This window comes from Petaurus breviceps, unplaced genomic scaffold (assembly GCF_028583685.1).
Source record: "Petaurus breviceps papuanus isolate PSGF00001 unplaced genomic scaffold, PetGlider_PUasm1.0 90903, whole genome shotgun sequence".
Taxonomy (NCBI): domain Eukaryota; kingdom Metazoa; phylum Chordata; class Mammalia; order Diprotodontia; family Petauridae; genus Petaurus; species Petaurus breviceps.
This window is the reverse complement of record NW_027187376.1, coordinates 199,988-227,326: the sequence shown is the minus strand read 5'-3', so window position 1 is coordinate 227,326 and position 27,339 is coordinate 199,988. Positions and strand designations below refer to the sequence as shown.

Here is a 27,339-nt window from a genome sequence, read left to right as displayed (position 1 = left end):
CGCAGCTCAACCTCAGCCCCGTCCACTTTCCTCCAGTGACTCATTTTCTACCCAGCAGCTCCCTGGTGCTCCTTACGCATGCGCCCTCCTCGCCCATTGGGCGTGGGGGTGAGAGCAAAATATCTCACTCTTATTTTTTTTCCTCCCTTCTCCCGCCTCTCTAGGTGGGACAGGGCCCATCCCCGTCTCTGGGATACCAGCCCTGTGCTCAGAAACGGCGAAGGGCGGTGGCGATCATTCCCACAACCGAGATAAGGGGCGGGGCTGGGAACAGGACCTAGCTCTGGATAGCTCCCCTTCGCCAGGCACTAGAGCCAGGCGGGAGCGGACACTGAGGCCCCCCCCAGAGAGTGGGGGCGGGGTCAAGGGTCAGAGGGTGGAGGGGGCGGAGCCAGCGGCGGGCGGATGGCGGTGGCCGCCGCTTCTCGTCGGGGCTGCTGAAGCGGGAACGGGGAGCCAGGGCGCTCGGCAGCGGCAAGCGAGTAGGAGCCGCTCCCAAGATGCACAGCCTGGCGACAGCCGCGGTAAGTGGCGACGGGAGCAGCCTCCGTCGCTCCCCCAGGTCCCCGGGCCCAGGCTTGGCCTCCACCCCAGCGCCTCTGCCTTCCTCGTGTCAGCCGCGCTATCCCTGCCGGGGAGCCGTCTGCGGCCCTCCACAAAACTTGTTTCCCACCCCTCCCCCCCTGCCTCCGGCCCCCTCACTCAATTTGTCTCCGCCTCTTGGCCTCCCATTGGGTGCAGCCGGGCCGAGACTCCCTCCCCCCAGCTCGTCCCGGGGATGGCCGGACCTGTTGTGTCTCCCGTTAGAGGGCAGGGGCCTCCGGGGGGCTGGCCCGGTCCCGGCTTCCTGGATGCCGCCCGGCGCTGGAGAGCCCGGCTACTCCCGGCCTGCCTCGCCTGCCGTCGTGCCGTCTCCTCCCTGCGTTTTCATGACGTTGTTCCCTGCCCCTCCAGAGGCATCAGCGCGTTCCCACTCTGTTGGACCCCAGGCCTGTGTCCCCGGTCCCGCAGGTGTGCAGCCCCCCGCCCTGCTGCCTGGGCTCCTTCTGCCAACAGCTGCGCTCACGCGAGTGCCCCCACCCGGGTTCGGGGTGCTTCTTACGGGAGGACTGCGTTAGCCTTCAAGAGGTCACTCTCCGCTTCGCTGTTGGCTGCCTCTGTCCCCCTTCCACTGTGTCCTGCCTTCCTCTATAGGGAGACTGAGACCTGTGCTCCAGCCTCCTGCAGCCTGCACTCCCCTCACCTTCAGTCCACTCGGAACTGAACAGGCTTGCTTGCTGTATGTGACTTTCCATATCCCGCTTCTTCACCTTTGCAACTGTTTTCCTCCCTTTCCTAGAACGTTCTCATCTCCTCTTGAAACCCCTTGAAATCAAGGCTCAGTTCAGGTCCTTTCCCCCCTCTTCTCCACCCAGGAATTTTCTTTCCTGATCCTTTCCCTCCTATTACTTTGTATTCATCTGGAATTCTCTCTTAGGGGGAGCCTAAAACCCCCTGATGACAGGAACTGTTTCCTTTTTTTCCCCTTTGAAATGCCCAACACTGGTCCTTACACATTTTGTTGTTGTTCAGTTGTTTCAGTCCTGTCGACTTTTCTTTGACCCCATTTGAGGTTTTCTTGGCAAAGATACTGGAATAGTTTACCATTTCTTTCTCCAGCTCATTTTACAGATAAGTAAACTGAGGAAAATGGAGTTAAGTGACTTGCCCAGTCACACAGCTAGTAAGTGTCTGAAGCCAGATTTAAACTCAGGAAGATGAGTCATCCTGACTCCAAGCCATGCTGCCCTAGCTGCCCCTTCTTGCACGTAGTTGTTGCTTCATAAATATGTGGTGAATTACTACCATTTTACAGATTAGGCTCAGAAAGATTGAGTAGCTTGAGGAGTCAACATGGCGGAATAGAAGCAGGACTTCCCTGTGGCTCTGGCTTCCAACTTCCCCAATCCATGTAAAAAGGGGACTCTAAACAAACTTTGGAGCTGCAGAACCCACAAAATGACACAGAGAAGCTAACCTGCTGAGGACAGCCCAGCAGGCCCGCAGGAATTGGCCAGTGCAGCCCTGAGCTGAGCCCAGCCCCACACTGAGGTTTTAGCCCCAGGGAGGGCCTGACCCAGAGGGACTCCAGGTCACCAGCAGCTGTGGCTGTTTCCAGATTTATCAACACACAGATGTGAAGGACAAAGTGAGAGGTCAGTGCATTCTGGACTTTGGGACCCAGTAAATGGGAATGCATGGCTTTTGCCCCCGGGGCAAGAAGCCGCTGAGAGGCCAGCACAGCCAGCCAGAGCCACATGGCAGCTTCAGCTCCTGGTCTGCAAAGTGTAGGGGGACCCAGCACCAGTCTGAGGGGTAATAGCTCTTGCTTTAACCTTTTTGGATCTGGATTGCAGTCTAGGGTGGATGTCCTGGGATGTGTGTCCAGCTTGCCAGAGCGTGTGGAGAACTCACAGAGGGCACCCATCTAATACCTCCAGCAGCTGAGAAAACCCCGGCATTTGGGACAAAAGCTCCCCTGTCTGGTGGCAGAGTCCTACTGTGGCAAAAAGCCCAGGTGACTGAGGGGCGACATGACCAGGCAAAGGAAACAAAGCAGACAGAAGATTCCAACATTAGACTCCTATTTTGGGGACAAAAAGGAGCAAAGCATGGAACAGGAGGAAGACAGTGAAGTCAGAACTCCTGTACCAAAAGCTTCAAAGGAAACTACTAGCTGGTTACAGGCCATAGAGGACCTTAAGAAGCAGACAAGAGAAGTGGAGGAAAAATTGGGAAGAGAAATTAAAACAATGCAAGAAAATTACGAAATGAGAGTCAACAGCCTGACTGAGGAAAATGGCGAAAGAGGCTCAAAAAGGCAATGAGGAGAAGAATGCCTTGAAAAGACAAATTTGCCAGATAGAAAAAGAATCTCAAAAGCTCACTGAGGAGAATCATTGCTTCAAAATTAGATTGGAGCAAATCCAAGCTAATGACTTTATGAGAAATCAAGATGCTGTTAAACAGATCCAAACAAATGAAATAGAAGGCAATGTGAAATATCTCATGGAAAAAACCACTGACTTGGAAAATAGATCCAGGAGAGATAATTTAAAAATTATTGGACTACCTGAAAGCCATGATCACAGTAAGAACCTAGAAATCATCCTCCAGGAAGTTCTCAAAGAAAACTGCCCTGATGTTTTAGAACCTGAGGGCAAAATAGAGGTTGAAAGAATCCACCGATCACCTGAAAAAGACCCCAAAAAGAAAACTCATAGGAATATTATAGCCAGGTTCTGGAATTCCTAGAACAAGGAGAAAATATTATAAGCAGCCAGGAAGAAACAGTTCGAATATTGTGGAAACACAATCAGGATAACACAGGATCTGGCAGCTTCTACAATGAGGGATAGAAGGGCTTGGAATATGGTATCCCAGAAGTCAAAGGAGCGGGGATTAAAACCAAGAGTCACCTACCCAGCAAAAATGAGTATCATGTTTCAGGGGAAAATATGGTCATTCAGTGGAATAGAGGACTTTCAAGCATTCTTGTTGAAAAAAACAGAGTTGAATAGAAAATCTGACATTCAGATACAAGAAGCAAGAGAAGCATGAGAAGGTAAACAGGGAAAAGAAATCATAAGGAACTTATCAAAGTTGAACTATTAACACTCCTACATGGAAAAACAATAATTGTAACTGATGAAACTTTTCTCAGTATGAAAATAGTTGAAGGGAATAGAAATATATATGTCTATATATGAGGGTATATGGGCATATGAATACATATGTGAATGTGTGTATATATGTTTGCAGGTATACATAGAGGACACAGGACCAATTTAATAGGAAGGGATGATACCTAAAAGGTGAAATTAAGAGGTGAGAGAGGAATATAATGAAAGGAGATGGGGAGAGACAGAATGGGGTAAACTATCTCATATAGAAGAGGCAAGGGAAAATGGTTACAATGGAGGGGAAGAATAGGAAGGCAAAAAGGAATGGGTCAACCTTATTCCCATTGAATTTGGCTTGGGGAGGGAATGAAATACACACTAAATAAGGTATCTCACTCTACAGAAGAGTAGAGGGGGGAAGGGGATGAGAGGGGGGATGATGGAAGGGAAGGTAGGTTGGGGGGGAGGGAAGTTGGAAGCACCCACTTTTGAAAAGGGATGGGATCAAAGTAGAGAATAGAACAAGTGGAAGGTGGGATAGGAGGGAGGGAAATATAGTCGGTCTTTTACAATGTATCTACTATGTTATTGTTTTGCATTAGCCACACATGTACAACCTATACTGAACTGCTTATCTTCCCAGTAAGGGTGGGTGACAAGGGAGGAAGGGAATGAATCTGGAATTCGAAGTTTTAAAATCAAATGTTTAAATATATATATATATACACACACACTATTATTAATACTATTTTACATGTAATTGAGAAATAAGATATACAGGCACTGAGGCATAGAGATCCACTGGAAAAGTTGAAAGGGAGAAAATATGGGAGAGAGCAGATTGGAGGAGGGGGATATCCTGTGGGACTACTATTTTGGGGCTGTGGGTAGGGGAAAAATAGGGAGAAAATTTGTAACTCAAAATCTGGAAGAAATGAATGATGTAAATCAGAAGTTAATAAAGCATTTGAAAAATGAAAAAAAAAAAGATTGAGTAGCTTGTCTGAGATCTTACAGCAAGTTAATGGCAGAACTCCTGTTCTTCTAGACATAGGACTTCAGTAGCAAGGATATGGTACTGTGCGAAGAAGGGCCCCTCCAAACCTTAGTAGGCAGTCTGAATGAATTGCTGTAAGGAGAAAAATAAATCATTAGGTAGACAGTTGTGGTAAATTCCTGGCCGGTGTACTGTATGAAGTATAAATCTTCTGTCCCAGGAAAATTACCATAATGAAAAACATTAGTTTATTTAAAAGTATGCTGTACTTTTCCCCTGAGATATAGCTTGTATGACACTCAAGTATAGCCTATAATTGGTGTTATTTTCCCAAAAGAAGCCCCTTCCCCCTTTTTGGAAAACAGTATTTCTCTAGAAATATACTGCTTTCAATTTAGCTCTTTTGTTGATTTCTCTTAAGATCTTAGGCAAGTTGCTTAACCTCTTTGATTGTTCCTCTAAATAACTTTTTAGGAGTAATAATGCATGTTTGTTACTACCTTACAGAGGTAGGTAGTACAGTGATAAGTGATCTAACTCACTTTTTTCACTCTTGGTATTTCCTTAAAAGAACTGTGTTCTACAGATCCAAGTGTCACTGTTTGGTTGCTACCCAAGTCCATATTTTATAGCCTGGGAAAGAGTACCAGAATATTCTCACTTGGTTGCACTCTTTCTTTAACCACAAATTTGTATTTGTTGGAAAACAAAACCACCACCTTTATGTATTCAGCCGCATACGCACAGTTTTATGGTGATAGTTGATTACTTTGTGATTATGGAATCAAGAAACATTTATTCTTAAGTTTTATTTGAGAATGTTGATGAGATGTCTTTGCTAATGATACGTTTCTGGGTAAATGAGGTTTTGTTTTTTGTTGCCCATTTCTGGGTAGACGAGAGAGATTTCTTTCATTTATAAAATGAATCTGTTGCTCCTGTTTTTATAATAGCAAAGAAGAGCAAAGATAATTTGATTAGAAGCGGCCAGGAGCACCAGTGCCTCTTAGTATACAAGCAGCGCCGGGACTTACTTGGGGCTTCTTGAATTCCCAGAGTGTAGGAGATGACTTAGACTTAGACTTACTTGCCCCACAAAGTGCTAGTGTCCAGTATGCTACTCATTGCTCTCTTTCAGTCTTCTGCTGAGGATTCTTTGAGCTCCTTTTATAGATACACACTGACTCTTGCACTTATTCTGAGATTTGGAAACAGTAATTTGCTAAAATTACTGACTTTTCCCCTTACTTTTTATTTTCCTTTCTTTGAAAGCTGCAAACTTTATTTGACTCTTAGGTCCTAAGCAAACTTGTCATGCTTTGGTCTAGATCACAGTAGTTCTCCTATTTCCTTGTCTCTAACTGAAAACTGTACTGTAACATACAAGGTACATTGTTTCTGTCATGTTCTTTAACCATTCATCAGTTGGATCTAGGTTGAGTGATAGTGGTTGGAAATCCTGGATTAATTTATGTTTCTGTTATAAGGCAAAATGTTCTAATTAAATCAAGTAACCAAACATATTCACCAGTCTTGCAGAAGCTAGACTATTATGGAAAAAGAAAATTGCAATATTTGAATTGTAAATCCTTAATGTAATCTTTTTTAAAAAATAAAAAAATCCCTTCCACTCAACATCACACAACCTTTCTCTTCTCTTCTTCCTTCTTTCCCTTTATTAGTAAAAGTGATTTGGGGTGCCCAAGCTTTGTTAAGTTTGAAAAAAATGTACCAGTTAATGACTCTGTATTTCTTCATGTGCAGAAAAATGAATCATCTAAATGTGTGTTTGTGAAAGGTATAATAATTGGGGTGGCTAGGTGGCGCAGTGAATAGAGCACCGGCTCTGGAATCAGGACTCCCTGAGTTAAGATCTGGCCTCAGACACTTAACACATAAACTAGCCGTGTGACCTTGGGCAAGTCACTTAACCCCAATTGCCCTCCAAAAAAAAAAGGCATAATAATTAAAAATCACATTCATGTGTTTTACAACTTAGAAAAATAGGGATACAAAAGCACAGTAAAGCAGGTTTTAAATTTCTCTTAGTTCGAAGCATGAGATGTTTTCTTGAGTTGTACTTTCAGATTCTGCATTAGTATGGTAAGCACCCAGATGAATGATTTCATTTTTCTTCTATTTTCAACATAAAGCTAAAGATTGAAGTGAAAGTTTTTACTTGAAATCCTAACTCATTTCTGAGCTTTTAAGCTCATGGATCTAAATCAGTTTGTACCCTATCCCCATAATGGGGGGCAATTTTCTAAAAATAACTTTTTAAGTTGTCTTTTGCTCTTGAGTTCAGGGCCTATCTATGGTGGTGTAGAAAGGGCAAGTGCTTTTATTAGCTGTTGGAAAAAGAAGAGGCCTGCTTCCCCAAGGTTGTTTGCTTTAGGAGTGGGTGATTCCATAAGGATCATCACTGTTCAGTTATAAGATATAGTCCATACCAAAGCACTTAAAGAATCCAAAGTCGGAGCTCCCTGATGTTTCAGTCCATTTAGCAGAGCACTTTGTGGTTCCTTTGGCAAAGGCCTGTGAAATGATATTGAGCTTCCCATTTGTATCCAGGGTATCTATTTATACAAGTTGTTCATGTTGGGGAAAGGAGTAGATGGGAATCTAAAAGTATATCTTTTCTAAGTCTGTCAGTGACTTAATTTTGCTTCAGGATAAATCAGTTTCACTCTTCAGTCCTATGTTTTCAATAGGTATGAGAAGTAGCTTAGAATGTTATAGCTAGGTGGCACCTTAGAAATGACTTTTTCCAACCTCTCATTCCACTATTTCACAGATGAGGACTGAGAAGTCTTTGCCAAGGTCACACTGCTACTCTAACAGTTATGATTCAGACCAGCCAGTTGACACTTCCCTTCAACTTAAGTACTGAATCAGGTGCATCTAAGTTTGTTTCCTATGAACAGTTGGGCATTAATGAAACTTCATTTCTATGTTTGCTTTTGCCCTTTAAGCCTGTGCCCACAGCATTGGCCCAAGTGGATAGAGAGAAGATCTATCAGTGGATCAATGAGCTGTCCAGTCCAGAGACAAGGGAAAATGCTCTTCTGGAGCTGAGTAAAAAGCGTGAATCTGTTCCTGACCTTGCTCCCATGTTGTGGCACTCTTTTGGTACTATTGCAGCTCTCTTACAGGTAAGTATATATGGGACAGTGGCAATTTAGTCTTGTTCACACCTATCTCTCAGCATTTCCTAAATGAATAAGGAGGGTGTCTGCCATGATTCACCAGGTGATTTTTCATGGCAACTCAAAGAGGGTTGGTAATAAGAGTGAGTTCATAAGCTGCTTTCTTACACCTAAGAACAAGAGTACATGTATATGCTAGTAGAAGCAGGAGACCTGAAGAAGTTATTAATGCAGAATGGAAGGAAAGCAAACTTGTGTATTTTAAAATGGTTATCTGATGCCACGGGGTCCTTGTTGAGAAATAGGATATGGGGAAAGCTTCTAAAATAGTCTAGAAGTAGTGAGAGAGAACATGGAGAACTTCTCTATGCTTTAGTTTTTCCAAATTAGCTCTCCTTCCCTTAAAATGTTGCATGAAGTTCCAGAAAATTTATCTTCAGACTTTCAAATCCATCAGGTAGATTATTTTCCTATACCAAATAATCCTCAAAGCATTCTTTGTTATTTTTTCCTTCTATTCTGGAGTTCCAATTATTGAAGTAATTAAGTCATAAGCATAGTACTGAGTATCTCCACATTATTTGTGAACATCTGTATTTCATCTTGTCTCTTTTTGTTTGTAGCTTAGAGTATATTTCTTTATGCCTAAATTTAGAATAATAGCAAGCAGTACTGTGGTTGACTTTGCTACCAGTTCCCATATAGATTTTTTTTGTTTGTTTGGGGGAAGGGGGACAGGGCAGTTGGGGTTAAGTGACTTGCCCAAGGTCACACCGCTAGTAAGTGTTCATGTCTGAGGCCGGATTTGAACTCAGCTCCTCCTGACTCCAGGGCTGGTGCTGTACTCACTGTGCCACCTAGGCGCCCCTCCCATGTAGATTATTGATGAAATCATTTAGAAACTTTGCATTTAAAAAGTCTATTCATTAATCTCAAAATCAATTAACATTTTAAAGTTATCACTTAATTGATTTGTATTTTGATCTAAATGTTTGTGGGGGTGGAGGGATTCCCAAAGATTGGTAATTACATATTCCTCTAAATAAAGAGACAAAGGTCCTGGTTACTTAAGTTGTGGTTTAAAAATCTGGGGTTTGTAGGGATTCTAGAGGTGCCTGGTCCAGTCCACTTCTTCGACAGATTAGGCTGGTTCAGTGACTTGCCTGAAGCCATACAAGCAGTATATATCAGATAACATTTGTAAGAGGGTTTGGAATCCCTGTCTTCTGACTTCTTCCACTTTTTCCACTTTACCATGTTGCCTTCTAGAGGGGAGATGCACAGACTCCAGGTTTTAAGGTCTGTGGCCTAGCAGAAAGCTGTGGGGTAAAACTAAAGTGGAGAGGAATGGGGAGGGCAGGGCAAGGGCTTGACAGAATTTGCTGTCCTGCTCTGCAAATTTGAACAGTGCAAGGTGCAGGTATCTTTTGGGGCTGACTATCATAGGGTAAAGGTAACCAGGACTTCTTCAGGCCTTCAGAACCATGCATTTAAGGTGTAACCAAGCATTTCCTGTTGACCTAGTGCCATTTCATTTTTAGGAAATTGTAAATATTTACCCATCTATCAATCCACCTACCTTGACTGCACATCAGTCTAACAGAGTTTGCAATGCTTTGGCACTGTTGCAATGCGTGGCATCACACCCAGAAACCAGGTAAATGCTTTGGATGGAATGGGATTTAAATTATGCTTAATTGGGGGATGAGGGTTGATTTGCATGGGTGGGTTGTTTTTTTTTTTTAATTGATGTCCAGAAGAAGTAATAGTAATAATATTAATAGCTAACTGTTAGGTTGGTTGGTACTATTTTCCCTGTTTCAGTTGAGGGAACTGAGGCAGACAAAGGTTAAATGATTTGCCTGGGTCACATAACCAGTAAGTGTCTGAAGGCAAATTTGAACTCAAGTCTTCCCGACTCTAGGCCCAGCACCCTGTTTGCTGTGCCACTTAGCTGCCTGGTGATGAGAAAATAAATCTCCCTCCCTTTGCAAAGGTTAAGGTCCATTGCATATACTGTCAGACTCTCTTAATGTGTTGGTTTAACTTGCCAAATGGCTTTTATTTCTTTTTTATGGAAGCGGGGGGGGGAGTTGTTAGAAGAGATGAGTAAAAGAAGAAGAAAAGGGACATTCAGAAACAGGTGATATTTTAAAAATTCATAAAACATTTTAAATTTAATTTTTTAAAAACTTGACATTGCTTACAGATTATTTTCAAATATGGACCATGTCCACATTGCGGGGGAAGTGGGGGGGGGCGCGGAGAATAATGACTCTTAACTGCCTTTGTTGATCAGAATATACCTATATGATATACAAAATTAGAAAATTGTATTGATGATAACCTTTGTGTGTTGTGTTTAAAAAATTAAATTATTTTAAAGCTCTTGTGTGTTTGCTGATAATCTTAGGAACTGGTTCTAGTATTTCCATTCGTGGAAAATTCCATTTTAACCACCCTGTTTATAGCTAAGCATTGGTTGCATTACTCAATTGCAAATTAAAATAAATTCAGCAAACCTTTATTAAGTGCCTTCTACCTATGCTAATACTAGACATACAAAGTATTTTTAAAAATGGTACCATCAAGAACCTTAAATTAGAGGAATAGGATGCACACAAATCACTATGATAAAATGTAGAACATAAAGACAAAATAGATAATATTTTTACTTGGGGAGAACAGAGAAGGCTTCATGGAGAAAGTGCCTTAGAGTAGGCCCTAAAGGAATAGGTGGTGATGAGGAATACATTTCAGACATGGGCGGTAAGCCTGCACAGATTCTAGGAGGGGACAAGGAACTGTTTGGAGTGCTATTTCGCTGATTATAGAGAGTGGTAAGAGGAGTGTGAAATGTAGAAAACTACATTGAAGCCAGATTGTTGAAGAGTCTTACATGATAGATGAAGGACTGTGTATTTTATCCTGTAGTCATTAGGAAGTCACTTATGGTTTGCTGATTTGTTTGTTTTTGAGAAAATGTATGAGTTGGTCAGAACTATGCATTTGGAATATTGTTGTGGCAGCTATCTGAAAGAAGTGTTGGAAAGGAGAGAGATTAGTTGAGATACTATTAAAATAACATAAGCAAGAGGTAATAAGAACCTGACCTACAGTGGTGGCCACAGAAAGAGTTAAGTAATCAGGTGCGTTTTTAATATATGTATATGTGTTCATATAATGTTACAATGGAGACTCAGAAAAACAGTTAATGTAAAAAATTAACATTTTAAATTTAAAAAAATTTATATTTGTATTTATATGTATACATATACATATATATGTATATATATATAAATGAAGGTAAAAAAGAAGGAAAGAATAAAAGAATTATTCAAGTTTTGTGATTAGGAGGATAATGTCAGCCAGCATAAATAGGGAAGCTAGGAGGAGAACCATGCCAGGTGTGGAAGGAAGATGGCTTCAGTTTTAGACATGTTGAACTTGATGTGGCAGTGGGATGTCTAGGTAGAAGTCCTACTAGACTCACAGGAAAGATGGGGGAGGGGTAGTATATACATAGATACGTATGTCTTCACAGTGGCAGTATCTAACGCAATTAGAATAGATGATTTCTCTAAGAAAATGTAGGGCAAAGAGAGGTAAGACATAGCCTTGAGGAGCACTCACAGTTGACAAAGGGTACCAAGGACTGATTCTCTCTCTCCAAGATGGAGTAACAAAAAAGAGCACAAAAGGCAAGGATATTAAAGAATATTAAGAATATCTGAATAGTTCTTACAAGGAATCAAGAATGAATTTGCACAGAACTGTGTAGCAAATAAACCTGGAAAGAATAGGCTTAGTCCTTTGCTCTGGTTTAAACTTTACCTGACTATTCTTAAAAGTATTTGTCATAATCTGAGGTGAGGGAGGATATCAGTGAGAATCTTCTGACTATTTAACAGTCTTTTATGATGTGAAAAAAAAAATTTAAAACAAATAGACTTGAAATTTTATTTAAAATTGATCCTTTTCTAAATTATGGTTACATGTGCTGTGAACAGCATGACGTATGCATTCACTTATCCATTGGGTCAACCTAATAAAAGGTGAAACAGATTTGTCACCAAAAAAACTATTCTTACAATAGTCAGAGGCCAATACATAGTAGAAACAATTACCTGGTCATCTTTAAATATTAGAAATAGACAACATGAACTCTGAACATAATTGTTTTCTTTCCAAGGTCAGCATTTCTTGCAGCCCACATCCCCCTCTTCTTATATCCCTTTTTGCACACGGTCAGCAAGACTCGTCCATTTGAATATCTTCGTCTCACCAGCCTTGGAGTTATTGGTAAGTTGTTGAACGTCTTTTGGAAGCCTAAGACCATCATTCTCAATAGGTGGTATGAGTTCTTTTCTGCCTCATTGCTTATTCACTCAGTATTCATTTCAGTCTTATAGATTGTCTGTTTCTGGCAATAAACAAAAGGGAAAATCATATGGGCCACTTATCACACACCATTCTGAGAAACTGGAACTAGCTATTCTATATAAGTGATTAATATTTTATAATGTAGCCATGGGGCTATACGTTTCCAGATGTTGTCAAGAAAGACCGTCCTGGGCCTGACACATATTAGACAATCAATAAATGCTTCTTGACTTGAATTGAGATTGAAAAAGGTTAGGTGACTCAAGAGAGGTCATACGCCTAGTCAGCATCAAAGAACCCACAAAATGACACAGAGAAGCCAACCTCCCACTGAGGACAGCCCAGCAGGTTGGCAGGAAATGGCCAGTGCAGTGCTCTGGGAGCTGAGCCCAGCACCTCTCAAGCCGGAGGTTTAGCCCCAGGGCAGCCTGACCAGCAGCCGGCTAGAGGGACTTCGGATCACAAGCAGCTGTGGCGGTTTCCAGAATTATCAACAAATGCATACTAAAGACAGAGTGAGAGGGTGGAGGTCCTGGGGTGTGCAACCAGCTTGCCAGAATGTGTGGAAGCTTCAGAGAGGGCACCCAACTAATACCTTCGGCAGCTGAGAAAACCCCAGCGTTTGAGACTAAGCTGCCCTGTCTGGTGGCAGAGTCCTACTGTGGCAAAAAGCCCAAAAGTCAAGTAAAATGAGTGGCAACATAAGCAGGCAAAGGAAGCAAAGCAAACAGAGCAACCCAACTTTACACTCCTATTTTGGGGATAAAAAGGACCAAAGCATGGAACAGGAGGAAGACAGCAAAGTCAGAACTCTTGCACCAAAAGCTTCCAAGAAAAATACAAGCTGGTTACAGGCCATAGAGGACCTTAAGAAGGATTTTGAAAACCAAATAAGAGAAGTGGAGGAAAAATTGGGAAGAGAAATGAGAACGATGCAAGAAAATCATGAAAAGAGAGTCAACAACCTGACTGAAGAAAATAACACCTTAAAAAATAGACTAACTCAAATGGCAAAAGAGGTTCAAAAAAGCAATGAGGAGAAGAATGCCTTAAAAAGCTGAATTTGCCAGATGGAAAAAGAATCTCAAAAGCTCACTGAAGAGAATCATTCCTTCAGAATTAGATTGAAACAAATGGAAGCTAGTGATTTTATGAAAAATCAAGATACTGTTAAACAGATCAAACAAATGATGTGGCAATGTGAAATATCTATGATATAGATATTTCAAATAGATTCAGGAGAGGTAATTTAAAAATTATTGGACTACCTGAAAGTCATACTCAAAAAAAGAACCTAGACATCATCCTTCAAGAAATTTTCAAGGAAAATTGCTCTGATGTTTTAGAACCAGTGGGCAAAATAGAAGTTGAAAGAATCCACTGATTACCTCCTGAAAAAGATGCCCAAAAGAAAACTCCTAGGAATATTATAGCCAGGTTCCAGAATTCCCAGATCAAGGAGAAAATATTACAAGCAGCCAGGAAGAAACAATTTTAATATTGTGGAAACACAATCAGGATAACATAAGATCTGGCAGCTTCTACACTGAGGGATAGAAGGGCTTGGAATATGATATCCCAGAAATCAAAGGAGCTGGGATTAAAACCAAGAATCACCTACCCAGCAAAACTGAGTATCATGTTTCAGGGGAAAATATGGTCATTCAATGAAATAGAGGACTTTCAAGCATTCTTGATGAAAAAACCAGAGTGGAATAGAAAATTTGATATTCAGATACGAGAAGCATGAGAAGGTAAATAGGGAAAAGAAATCATAAGGAACATATCAAAGTTGAACTATTTACATCCCTACATGGAAAAACAATAATTGTAACTGATGAAACTTTTCTTAGTATGAGAATAGTTGAAGGGAATAGAAGTGTGTGTGTGTGTGGTGTGTGTGTCTATATAAGGAGGATATATGGACATGGATAGATATGTGAATGTGTGTATATATGTGTACAGGTATACATAGAAGGCTGTGATAGTAATGGCATTTAAAGATTCCCCTGTATTGGCTTAGTTTTTCAAATTGATTATGTTAAAACCCAGAGCTTGTTAATCCCACCTGTGGGATGGACTTGTTGACTTGAAAAGAGAGACGAGAACTGGGAGGAGCTGGTGACGTAGATTTGGAGACACAAGAGAGAGGCGGAAGATCTTTTTGGAAGCAGCACCTCGTGGAGAGAGAGAGAGACTAAGAGAATTGCTGGTGGCCGCTTTGAATTGCCCTGGACTTTTGAGACCTGCCCCCTGAGCTGCCAAGGACTGAGGAGACATGGCTGTTTCGCTGGTACTTTGTCTGTCTGTTTTGATGTTGTTTTGCCAGATTTGTCCACTGGTGAAAGACAGTCCTGTTGTTGAAGAAGTCCTGGAACCTGGCTGTTCACTAAGAAGCCCTGAGACTGTCCTGCAGACAGAATGAATACTGTCCACTGGTGAAGGACAGTGCTGTTGTTGCAGGGGTCTGGGAGCCTTTCTGTTGGTTCAGAAGCCCTGAAGAAGGATTTTCTTGTTGTATGTTTACAGAAATCCTGGGAGAGGGCTTTGCTAATGTGTTCAGGGGTTCTAGGACTGTTCTACAGACAGAGGATAAATTCATGAAGGGACTGGCAATGTATCTTGTGGCTTTGCTAAGCCTTGTCTCCCCAGGAACTAAGATTGCTGAGAACTTGCCTCGTGTCAAGATGAAGAAAAGACCTCCATTTGGGTATTAAGTGCTGTGTTTAAACTTGATGTAACTCTGGGGTAGATTCAATTGTGATCCAGGGGTGGGGAACTTTTGACCTTATGTTTGGAAACTAATCTCCATTTGAGAAGAGGGACTTTGTGGTGGATTAAATTAAGGTATAGCCTAGGGGTGGAGAAGTATTTAGAACAGAGACTTTGTAATTGATTGAATGATTGGAAGGTCCTGGGGTGGGGTAGTACTTGGAGATTATTTAATCACGCTTAGTAAATGCTGTATTTGGAATGATGTCATGTTTTGATCTTCTCTGTTCTTGGTTTATCACTGAATAAAATGGAGAGCACCTATGCTGGTATTCTGAACCTTGGGAAGTTGCCTTTCCTTGGCATTATATTACAAAGGCACAGGACCAATTTAATAGGAAGGGATGATAATTAAAAGGTGAAATTAAGAGGTGAGAGAGGAATATGGTCACAATGGAGGGGAAGAACAGGAAGGCAAAATGGAATGAGTTAACCTTATTCTCATTGAATTTGGCTTAGGGAGGGAATGACATACACACTAAATACGGTATCTCACCCTACAGGAGAGTAGGAGGGAAGGGGATGAGAGGGGGGATGATGGAAGGGAGGGCAGGCAGGGGGGAGGGAAGTTGGAAGCACCCACTTTTGAAAAGGAACAGGATCAAAGTAGAGAATAGAACAAGTGGGAGGTGGGATAGGAGGGAGGGAAATATAGTCAGTCTTTTACAATATATCCACTATGGAAATGTTTTGCATAGCTACTTGTGTACAACCTATATTGAATTGCTTATCTTCCCAATAAGGGTGGGTGACAAGGGAGGAAGGGAATGAATCTGGAATTCAAAGTTTTAAAATCAAATGTTTAATATATATATATATATATATACTATTATTAATATTATTTTACATGTAACTGGGAAATAAGAGATACAGGCACTGGGGCATAGAGATCCACCGTACCCTACCTGGAAGTTGGAGGGGGGATGGAAGAAGATATGGGAGAGAGCAGACTGGAGGAGGGGTTTTCTAGTGGGATTGCTATTTTGGGTGGTGGGTAGGGGAAAATGGGGAGAAAATTTGTAACTCAAAATCTTGTGGAAATAAATCAGAAGTTAATAAAGCATTTGATTAAAAAAGAAAAGACCAGGGTAGCTAGGTGGTGCAGTAAGAGCACCAGCTCCAGAGTCGGGAGACCTGGGTTCAGTCCTGGCTTCAGATACTTAACATCCACACAAAATAACTGGCCATGTAACCTTGAGCAAGTTACTTAACCCCAATTGCTTTAAAAAAAAAAAAAAGACACCATCCTTGTAGGAGTACAGTCAACACATGTATAAAAGAGAAAACTCTCAACTGTGGGGACTAGGAAGAAGGGTTGTAGCAATGGGATTCAGTTAAGTGATCAGAGGTAATCTTTGGGGAATATAGTTTATTTTGTTCTCCCTTCTAGATACACACACATGTAATATAATGCCAAGCAAAGGTCACTTCCCAAGGTTCAAAATACCAGCATAGGTGCTTTCCATTTTATTCAGTGACAAATTAAGAACAGAGAAGATCAAAATAAGACATCATTCAAAATACAGCATTTACTAAGTGTGATTAAATAATCTCTAAGTACTACCCCACCCCAGGACCTTACAATAATTCAATCAATTACAAAGTCCCTAAATACTACTCCACCCCTAGGCTGTACCTTCATTTAGTCCATCACAAAGCCCCTCTTCTCAAATGGAGATTAGTTTCCAATCATAAGTAAAGTACATTCATTTGTTCAATCATAGAACACAAAAGGTCAAAAGTTCCCCACCCCTGGATCACAATTGAATCTACCCCAGAGTTACAACAAGTTTAAGCACAGCACTTAATACCCAAATGGAGGTCTTTTCTTCATCTTGACACAGGCAAGTTCTCAGCAATCTTTGTTCCTGGGGAGACAAAGCTTAGCAAGGCCACAAGATACATTGCCAGTCTCTTCATCAATTCATTCTCTGTCTGCAGAACAGTCCTAGGACTTACCCTGAAAACATTAGCAAAACCTTCCTCCAGGATTTCTGTAAACATACAACAAGAAAATCCTTCTTCAGGGCTTCGGAACCAACAACCAGGTTCCAAGACTTCTGCAATAACAGCACTGTCCTTCACCAGTGGACAGTATTCACTCTCTGTCTGTAGAACAGTCTCAGTAGCTCTGAACCAACAGAAAGGTTCCCAGACCCCTGCAATAACAGCACTGTCCTTCACCAGTGGACAGTATTCACTCTCTGTCTGCAGAACAGTCTCAGGAGCTCTTAACCAACAGAAAGGTTCCCAGACTCCTGCAACAATAGCACTGTCCTTCACCAGTGGACAAATCTGGCAAAACAACATCAAAACAGCCATGTCTCCTCAGTCCTCGGCAGCTCTCAAAGTCCTGGGCAATTCAAAGTGGCCCTCAGCAATCCTCTCAGTCTCTCTCTGCCTCCATAGGTGCTGCTTCCAAAAAATTCTTCTGCCTCTCTCTCTTGTCTCTCCAAATCTGCGTCACCAGCTCCTCCCAGTTCAGCACTCTCTTTTCACATCAACAAGTCCATCCCACTTTTAACACAATCAAACCAAAAACCAGGCCAATACAGGGGAATCTTCAAATGCCATTACTATTACAACACACACACTCTCTGATTCTGGGGCTGATTTCTCCTATATAAAACCAAATGCACACAATCCTCAAGTTAGTGTATCTAGACTTCTACTTACTGTTTTATATGGAGGAAATTGCTAGGGTATTCATTGAATGCTTTTGTCTCCACCAGAAAATAAGATAGGCCATTTCTGTCTCAGTCTCTAGGTAGTAAAAGGATTTCGGCAACTTTTGTGGATCTCTCCAACATGATTTCTTTTTCAGTTTTTTGGAATTTCATTTGTGACGCCTGTAATGTTCTTAGCTAATGTTAGACAAGAAAATTGACTATAGAAGGCTTCTTTTATTGGGGGTATTTTCATTCATACTTCAGTATTATAAGACTATGAGGGCAATTTAATTACTGACCAGGGAAAATTTGTTAAAACAGAGGTTGTAGCAGCAAGCACCCTAGCATACCCAGGATGGCTGCTAGCACAGGTTCTTTGATCTGCTTTTCTAAAGGAAAGCAACTCAAAAAGGGTTAACAATCTTACTTTAATCAATCAAACATATATCTTTTACCTCATTCAGGGGAAAAAGTCAGCACCCTGAACTTCAGAAAATACAAACAGAAGTTACAAGAGAAAATAACAGTTCAGTAGACAAGGCTTCTAACTCTCTGACCATTACATTCATACCTAGTTAGTCACCAGAGAGAGAGAAGCACCAACATCTGGGTTTTCAAAGCCAGGGGCCTCAACAGCTGCTCAGAGCCTCATCTGGCCAAATCACACAGCTCTTCCCAAAGTGAGCCCCAAAGCAAAACTTTGCCTCAGAGGTATCTATAGCTTTCTCCAGGGTCAGAGAACATCACAAGCTTCGTTACCCACGTGACTCCAAAGTAACAAAAGTTGTGCCTTCCTGAAAAACAAACCTCCTGCTACAGGCTCCAGGTGAGCACATGCAGCCTATTGGGGAGCAGAGTGTATTTCCAAATCAGGAAAGGTCCTTCAGTTCAACTTAGGCTTATGAAGGGACAAGGAAGATCTTCAAATTTCTATTATCATTACAGAGGTATAAACCAATATTAAAAGGAGTTATGAAAGGCCCTATACCTTTAAAGTCAAGAATAGCTTACTTTCTAGGATTCATATTTCAAAAACATAGCTAACCTTTTTGCCCTTTTAAGATATGACTGTTCATTGATTCATACACTACTAGTAAATGTTGGTTTGAGATTTCCGTACCCTGATGTTATATCAGTTGGAAATACTTTCCAAATCAAACACTTCTGCTTCAGAGCTATTAAAAACTACTTAATTTAGCCTTTTAAATGTCAGAGTGTCTCCTGGACAAAAAATCACTAATTATCTGTACTTTGCTTCTTTCTCAACCTGTTGTAGTGTAATGATGTTTTTATGAAAGGTTAGAAGAAGAAGAGCATTCAGAGCAGCACTGTTAGACTGATTCCTTCCCCTGTCATAAATGTTTTCAAAGAAACTGAGCTTGCCAGATCACTCTAATAAGTAATGTTTGAGGGTCCATCTCTCATGGCTTAGGAGTCATAGAGATTGAGTGTTGACTTCAACTATGATTATAATCTTTTGTGGAATGTAATATGGAAATGTAGTCATTGGTAATGGTAGTCTTTGCCGATTTGTTTTTGGTTCCAATAAATGCTACCTCCCTATGAGCTATTGTTTTAGGAAGGGAAAGTGTGTACTTTAGACATATGGTCCAGCACATTTTCCAGTATGTTACCTGAGGCAGGTGCTTGCCCTCCAGGGCTCAGATTCCTTATATAGAATATTAGGACAATATCACTGACCTCTTGTGTTGCTCAGGCCAGAAGTCCAAAGAACCTTAGAGGTTGTCTAATGCCCGTGGTCACAGTTATTAATAACAAACTTTCAGGTAGTACTTTTTTCTCCTATATCACATTGCCTTGAAAAGGTGAGTTCTTTGGTAGAGACCAGCTAAATAAATAGTTGTTGTATCTAAAGAAACTCATGCCCACTAAAGGACTAGTTTCAGAATGACCTCTTTTTTTTTCAACCAGATACATCCTAGGGCTATAGAGCAGCATTTTCTTCTCTTAACTGCAACTCATAAGAAATTCCAGGGAAAGTTAGGTCACTGCTCTCTTTTGTAAGGTCTGATTTAGTTGACAACCAAGTGATGAACCAGTGCCATGGCAACACTGGCAATATAAAGTGTTCCCAGGAGCTTCACTTTTGATTTGACAGGCGACTAACAGCCTACTCTTTTTTTTCCCTATTTAGTAATCATTAGGACAGTAGGAATCTAATCTCCACTTAGATACAAACCACAGCTACTGAAATTTTGACCTTGATTCTGTTTTATGGCTTTTGTACTCCCCCAACCAACTGGGCAAGCAATTCAGGGTGGTTTTTAAGTGGAAACACTCTCTGAAAATAAAGTGCATTTGTCCATAATTCTTTTCTTTAGGGGCCCTGGTCAAAACAGATGAACAAGAAGTAATCAACTTCTTATTGACGACAGAAATTATCCCTTTATGTTTGCGCATTATGGAATCTGGAAGTGAACTTTCCAAAACGGTATGTGCTTTTAGTTTAATTAGATTCTCATTATTTCGGTTCTTGGGCATTAGGACCTTTATTCATTATGTCTATGTCTTTTTATTCTAAGTGGTTCAGAGTTTTGGGACCTCTTATGGAACATGTTTAAACTTAACCTTTTGCAACTTTGAAAGAAAAACATTTTTTTTCTTCTTTGGTGTAATTCATTTAAGTAAAAGACATGCTTTGATTCATGATAGATGACTCCAAAGAATAACATTCTTTTATCCTTGCCGAATTATTACTGTTATTAAGTTCCCTTCCTTATTGAATTTGAGTGAGGAATTATTGTAAGCACCTTTTCCCCGAGTCTGCATAGCTGGAGTGGGTACCTTATACCTTCCCAGGACCCATTTGGAAAAGGCCATTCTGAAGTTCAGATCTTTGTCTAAGTATTGAGTTGAAATAAATTAGAGTTAAAAGGCAGGGGAACTTCATTGCGGAACTTTTCCAGGTATATGACCCACTTGGGTTTGAGAAAGGATATATAATTCTAACCATCTTACAGTGGGTGGTTGTTTTTCAAGAATTTTTTTTGTTTACATTGCTATTTATCATAGTATGACCCTTTAAATCTCTTGTACTTTACCACCTTTATGACTTTGGGCAAATGACTTCCTCTCTGAGCCACGACTTCCTTATTTATTTAAATGGGAAGGCTGTGGAACTAGATTTTCTCCAAGGTTTCTTCCGATTTTAAATCCCTGTAAATTGGAACAGGTTAAAAGGGGAATGGTGAGAATAACTTATGCTAGAAAATAGACCTTTAAGGGATGCTTAAAGGCATTAGAGTATTTAAATTGAATAAAAAAACTAAAAGGAGAATGGATTAGTGACATACTTTCTGTAAAGTTGTGTATAATGATCAGTTTGCTGTTATAATATCAGTTTAGTTACACAATACTTCAAAGATCATGAAGCATTTTCCTCACAGCTCTATGAGATATAGTGCTAGTATTATTCCCATTTTGCAGATGAAGTAATTAAAGCTCAAAGAGGTTGTAACTTGCCAAGTAAATGCCAGAACTCAGTTGTTTTTGTTCCCAGGAATAGTAGTACCCTTTCAATTTTATCACACTGCCTTCTCTATTAATACTGAAGACCTTAGAAGTATTCACTTTAATTCACCAAGTATTTTAGTCTGACTGCTTATGTGGCAGTAGAGTTCCTAGCCTCTTCCTTCTGTCCTCCCCTTGCATTGAGCTTTCTGGAACCCTCATTGTATCATTAGCAAACCGGGACCTTGATGAGTTCATCTCCATTTGTCTTCTGTGGGAGTTTATCCCTTCATCATTTGTCTTCAGTCTTGCCTCATCTATTATCTCCTTTCTTGCTGCCTATTAAACATTTCATTTTCTTCTATCCTGAAACTCAATTTTGACCTTTCTGTTCCCTCAAGTTTTTGCCCCATATCTCTCCTTTATTTTACAACCACAATCATTAAGGGGGAGAAATTTTCTATACTTATTGGCTCCACTTCTTACTCTCAGCTCACTGCAGTCTGGCTTTACTAACCCACTTGTCTGAAATTGTTCTTTCCAAGATTACCTGCAGTCTGTTCATTATTAAGTCTGGTCTTTGTCAGGACACATTCTTGACTTCTGCAGTTGACCACCCTTTTCTCCTGGATCTTTCTTCCTCCAACTTTTGTACCACTGCTTTCTTGGTGGTTTTTCTATTGCTTGTACATATTCCTCTTCAACCTCTCTTGCCCCATCATTATTCTTGTCTTCCCCATTAAGGGTCTGCCAAAGGCCTTCTGTCTATAGACCCTCTTTCTTGGTGGAGTTGTTGGCTCCCATGAATTCAGTTATCATTCTAGCTCTTTATATGTACTTTCATCTTTCCTGGGAGATGCCACATTAAAAGCAGGAAGGTCTTGAGTTCCATCCTGTCTTTGATATATATTGCCTATGTAACCATTGTCAAGCTTAACCTCTCAGTGCCCTAACCAGCTTTCTCTGGCTGGAGTTGAAGATAAGTTGTAGTTCTACATTGGTAGAAAGGAATTTCCATGCCTGTAGTTCCCCTTACTGATGAAATCACAGTTCTGGACCATCCTTCATCTCTCTCAAGCTCCAGTTCCATATCAGCAATTGCTTACAGTACATGTCACATTCACCATGCCCAAGTTGATACATCATCTTCAGTCCTAAATGCCCCTTTCCTTAACCTCCTTATTTCTATTGAAGGAAATACTTCTTCCTGCTTACCTATATATGAAACCTTGCAGTTCATTATCCTTGACAATGCCCTCCTCATCCCCATTCCAGTCAGCCGCCAATTCTTATTAATTGCATAATGTTACTCTCATTCACTTCCCTCTTCTTTGTCTTCCAGCATAGATCAGGCTTAGTTGAACTCTTCCCTGACATCAGTCTTTTGCCTCCCCAATCCAACCTCCAATTCAGTCCCTCTACTAAATTCTCTTCAGTGACTCCCTGTTGCCTCTAGGATAAAATACAAACTTATCCACTTGGCATTTAAAGCCTTCCTTTCTAGGACTCCCTTTTGTGCACTTTGGGCTGCTTGCTGCATCTTTTGCATGATATTCCATATCTCCTCTCTTTGCTTTTGCACAAGTTATCCTGAATAACTGGAAGGCACTCTGTTCCCATCTCTGTTGCTGAGTGTGCTTGATTTCCTTCAGTATCCAGTGCAGGTGCCCCTTCTTATAGGAAGGCTCTCCTAATACTCCTGGTTGTTATTGCTCTATCTGCCCTCAAGTCACATTGTATTATCTGTTTGAATGTCATCCTATCTCTCACCCTCCAAAGAATAAACGTGTTTTTAGAGTCAAGAGATTATTTCTTGTTTTTTCGGGCACTTAATAAATACTTGTTGAATTGAGTTGCATAAGTCTTGATGAGTTTATTAATCTGAGACAGGAAGAATTTGGACTTGATTTAACCTGACAGGAATTTGATTTCCTGAAGATCTTTAAGAATATAAAAATATTCACATTCTCCCATATCCTCATCTAGACATGATCACTGGGACCTAACTGAATCCTGAAGACCTGAGACCAAATTTCTTCAAACTAGAGTAATTCTTCCTAGCAAACAAACCTGGTAGGGTCCTTGATGATTGTGTAAAACTACCTCTTCAGGTCAGCTCTCTCTAGCATCCTTCAATAGCCTCTGTTAACTTGAACTATATATTTAGCATTAGCTCTCTCTATTGCTGTGTATCTTCTTTGCTTCCACTTGAAATATGGAGCCCTAAGTTCTCCATCTGATCCCTTTCTGTAACCAACAGGACTCTTAGAGGGCGTGGAGGTGTTAGAAGACATTTGGCTTCCCCCAAAACTAGACTCATTCAATTTGTTTTACACCAGGTTGCCACATTCATCCTGCAGAAGATTCTCCTGGATGACACTGGATTGGCATATATATGTCAGACGTATGAGCGGTTCTCCCATGTCGCCATGATCTTGGTGAGGTCCTTTGCCTATCATTCCTTTTACTTAAATTCTGTTGACTACAGCTTATTCCTTTCCTTATTGGAGCTAACCAATGTGAGGCCTCCATTTGGAAGTAGCACTTTGGAAACTTTGAGTAGTAGAATGCATTTACTATATTTTGTTTTTAATTTGGGGGAAATAGGGTAAGATGGTCCTGCAGCTGTCCAAGGAACCTTCTGCTCGTCTGCTGAAGCATGTGGTCAGATGTTATCTTCGCCTTTCAGATAATCCCAGGTAAATATTTATAGGATATGTAAGGAATTAAGGAAAGAACCAGCAAAATTATTGCCCACACTAGTAAACAATGACTTCCCCATATCTCAGAGTGAAATCATCAGGGATATAGTTATACTTTAAGTTCAGAGCTTTCAGAGTAACTTTTTTTTTTTTTTTGCTTTTTGGAGCAGGGAAGGGGGTTAAGTGACTTGCCCAAGGTCACATGACTAATTTATGTGTTAAGTGTCTAAGGCTGGATTTGAACTCAGGTCCTCCTGACTCCATGGCTGGTGCTCTACTCACTGTGCTGCCTAGCCACCCCCCAGAGTAACTTTTAAAAATATGAAATACTGATTTTAAAACCCATGATATCTGTGCCTAAATGCTTCCTACAGTCCACATCTGAAATAGCAGGTGATCAGCAACTAGCCTTTCCTTGACTAAATGTACTTTAGTCTTTGTGATTTGGAGTTTTCATTACCCCAGAAGGATGAGAAAGATACTGATTTAGAAAGACCAGCTTGGCTGGTGTCTTCATGAGCCATCTCCTTAGCTGTGTCCCACATCTCCCTCAGAAATCCTGGAAGCAGTACTTCACCTCACTGTGCTTCAGAATCTTTCTTTCTTGGATCCAGATAATGTTTATATTAGAAATGTTGACCTGCAAGTTCTGATGTTTTTGTTAAGTTAGTCAGTCACGATGAAGACCTTGCCTAAATGGTCAGAGATTCTCAGGACAGTTGACAGGGTCATTTGCATGTCTCTGGAAATTGGGATTCCAATTTGATTCTTAATTCAGCCTCTAATCAGTGGGATAGGAACATACAGAGCCTGGCCATTTCTCCAAAGGTTTTTTCTTTGGAAGATCATCAGCTGAATTTATTTAATCTATTTAAGCAAGAGTTTGAAAATCTAGTAACTTTTAGTACCACATTTACGTAGCCAAACTAGTACAGAAAGGCCATAGGTGATTCAATCTAAATCAGAACTATAGAACGATACATGATGTCTTCCATAATTTAATAGCATTCTGTTGAAATACCTAAATTCAGAAGTAAGCAGAAGTGGAACAAACTACAAGGGTGGGGGAGCAGGCAGGTGGCACAGGTGAGCCCAGGAACGGGATGGAGGGGGATGGTGCAGGGGTTGGTTTTGTTGCCAATTTGAGCTAGCTGTAGATGGTCTAGACCCCATGTGTTTGTGGGCAAGGCCACAGTTCCGTCTTGTAAGTGTGGCCTCATTTGTGGTTCTCTTGGTTGTTGTTCTCCGATATAGGGCTCGTGAAGCACTCAGGCAGTGTTTGCCTGACCAGCTGAAAGATACCACCTTTGCCCAGGTGCTCAAAGATGACACCACCACCAAGCGCTGGCTCGCACAGCTGGTGAAAAACCTGCAGGAAGGCCAGGTCACCGACCCCCGAGGCATCCCCCTGCCCCCTCAGTGACCTTCCCCATTCCCTCCCACTGTCCCCCAGCCTGGGGAAAAAGGAGGGAGAACCATCGAGGAAAGCAGCTCAGGTTTTACCGCTGACCTCAACGCCAAACTGCACTGGAGAAAAGGGACAAACCCTACTGAGGCATATGGGTGTCATCCTGGACAACCCTGAAAATCTGGCCTCATTCTGCTGCTCCAAGGAATAGGTTCCTCTCCCAGCACCCCTCACAGTCCGGGGTGGGGGGGTTGCGACACCAGCAGTAATACAGCATGCCCAAGACCACCCCCTTCCCCTGCATTCTCCTGTTCTCTGACAGGGAGGGGATACAGTAACAGCAGCTGCAACATAGGGCATGGTGGATGCCTGGGACCAAGCCATGTGGCATTTCCCATTTTTGCCTTTCTGTAAGACTCGAGACATGTCTCTTCACTCTCTCTCAGTGGTGTTTTTTGTTCTTTTTACTCTCAAGGAGAGAGGTGTAAATAGTGGGCACAGACTGAGATGTTCAGCAAAACATTGTCACTTGGTACTGTTTACAAGTCTTTTAGCTACACGAGCTGAATTAAAAAGTTGGTCCAGGCATTAATTACATCCCCTTTGGCAAGCCAGTTATAAGCTGCTTTGAGCCGTTTAGAGGTAGGGAAAAGGTGGGAGGGGGTGAGAAGGGAGAAAGACAGTAAAAGCCCACCACTGTCATTGCTTCCTAACCCTTAACTCAAGTGCTGCTGCCTGCCCACCCACCTCTCTCCTCCCACTGCCTCCTCCTGTTACAAGGAACTCCCTCCCCCCTTCCCCCCAGTGATAGGCCTTGTTTCTGGCTTCAGCTGCTGTGGCTTGTCACATCCCTCTCACTTTCTGTTCCCCTCCTGTAAGAGACTGTCCTGGAACTGGGGGATGTGGAGAAAGTCCTGGCCCACATTCTCCAGGTTTTCCTGGATTTTTTCCCTGGAATGCTTTGTAAGAGGGTGAGGATTGAGTTGGAGGGGCCCAGCCTCAGGACCCCATCCTCAGCTCTAGGGCACACTTCTTTAGCTCCTGTCGCCTCATCGTTCTACTTGAATCAGTATTAGCTGGCTGAGTCTGCTTTATACAGATATCAAGGGCGGGACCCCATGTGCTTGATCCTTTGTCCCCCTTGGCACATTCCCTTTTTGTCTGAGAATTACAGGGTTGCCATTAAAAGATTATTTTCCTATTCATACGGTGAAAAAAAAACAAAAACCCCTTTCCCTCTCTGCCTCTTGTGCCCAGGTGGCTGTCCTTCCACTTTGGTGATAAGTTTGAAGCCTCAGCCTAATGCCCAGACAGGTGAAGGGCCCCTCCGTATTCCTACTCAACATAGGGTTGGTAATATCCCCCAGCCCTAGAGAGGGAGGGACTGGTGATTTTTCCCATCTGAGATAGTTTAAAGTATCTGTGCAAGTTTGTGGGGTGGAAGAGTCACAAGGGCCAGGCTCACAAAGTGTTCCCGAGGCGATTTTGCCAACATAAGGGCTCTTTAAGGCCGACTTTCACAAAGGGAGCCGGCCTCATTGGTTGGCCTCTGCCTCTTCAGAAGCAACATAGCCACCGCTGTCAGATTGTAGGTTGGTTAGACATTATACCAGATCCAGAGCTGGATTCTGTATACTCGCTAACTCAACTCCCTTCCAGAAGGGAGAGAGTGAAGCCTGCTTTGTATAATCCAAACCCAAGGAAGAAAAGGGTTTGAGAAAGCCAAAGGCATCATATGCTACATGAGCTGTCTGACTCCATTTGGCCTGTCATCTACAAGGAGAGGAGGCCCATGAGGGGAACCCTGATCCCTGCCAACTTTACTCTTGCTGAGCCAAAGGTTTTCCACTCCCCCTCTGCTGGGGAAGCAATTGAAGCCCAGGGCTTCCTTCCTGGGAAATTGTCTTCTCTCCTGTCTTTTGGTGCATTGGCCATATTACTGTGCCAATAGTGTCTTAACTCTTGCCCCATTTTCCCTTCCCAACCAGCCTTGGAACCCCATATAGGAGGCAGGGAAAAGATGGGTATTATTCCTTGCAAGTTGGTTGATTTCATGTATGTAAAGAATATCCCATTTTGTGTTTTTTCATCCCAACAGGATTGAAATAAAACATGCTTCTGTTTTGTAA

At 41.7% G+C, this 27,339-nt stretch overlaps 2 protein-coding genes across 3 annotated transcripts in view; one reads left to right on the top strand and one right to left on the bottom strand.

Moving 5' to 3' along the window:
• USP37 (ubiquitin specific peptidase 37) overlaps window positions 1–919 on the bottom strand; it is a 51,383-nt gene extending 50,464 nt beyond the window's left edge. The window contains exon 1 of one of the 2 annotated variants that reach the window (XM_069075135.1): window positions 789–919. The gene's annotated coding sequence lies outside the window, so the exon portion shown is untranslated. The remainder of the gene's footprint in view (window positions 1–788) is intronic. The other variant, XM_069075133.1, reaches the window with a different exon arrangement.
• On the top strand, window positions 83–27,339 carry CNOT9 (CCR4-NOT transcription complex subunit 9). The gene is made up of 8 exons (XM_069075138.1): window positions 83–524; window positions 7,632–7,811; window positions 9,347–9,462; window positions 11,998–12,107; window positions 19,972–20,081; window positions 23,440–23,538; window positions 23,708–23,799; window positions 25,057–27,339. The coding sequence occupies exons 1-8, from the start codon at window positions 501–503 to the stop codon at window positions 25,223–25,225; spliced, it is 900 nt and encodes a 299-aa protein (XP_068931239.1). The 5' UTR covers window positions 83–500; the 3' UTR covers window positions 25,226–27,339.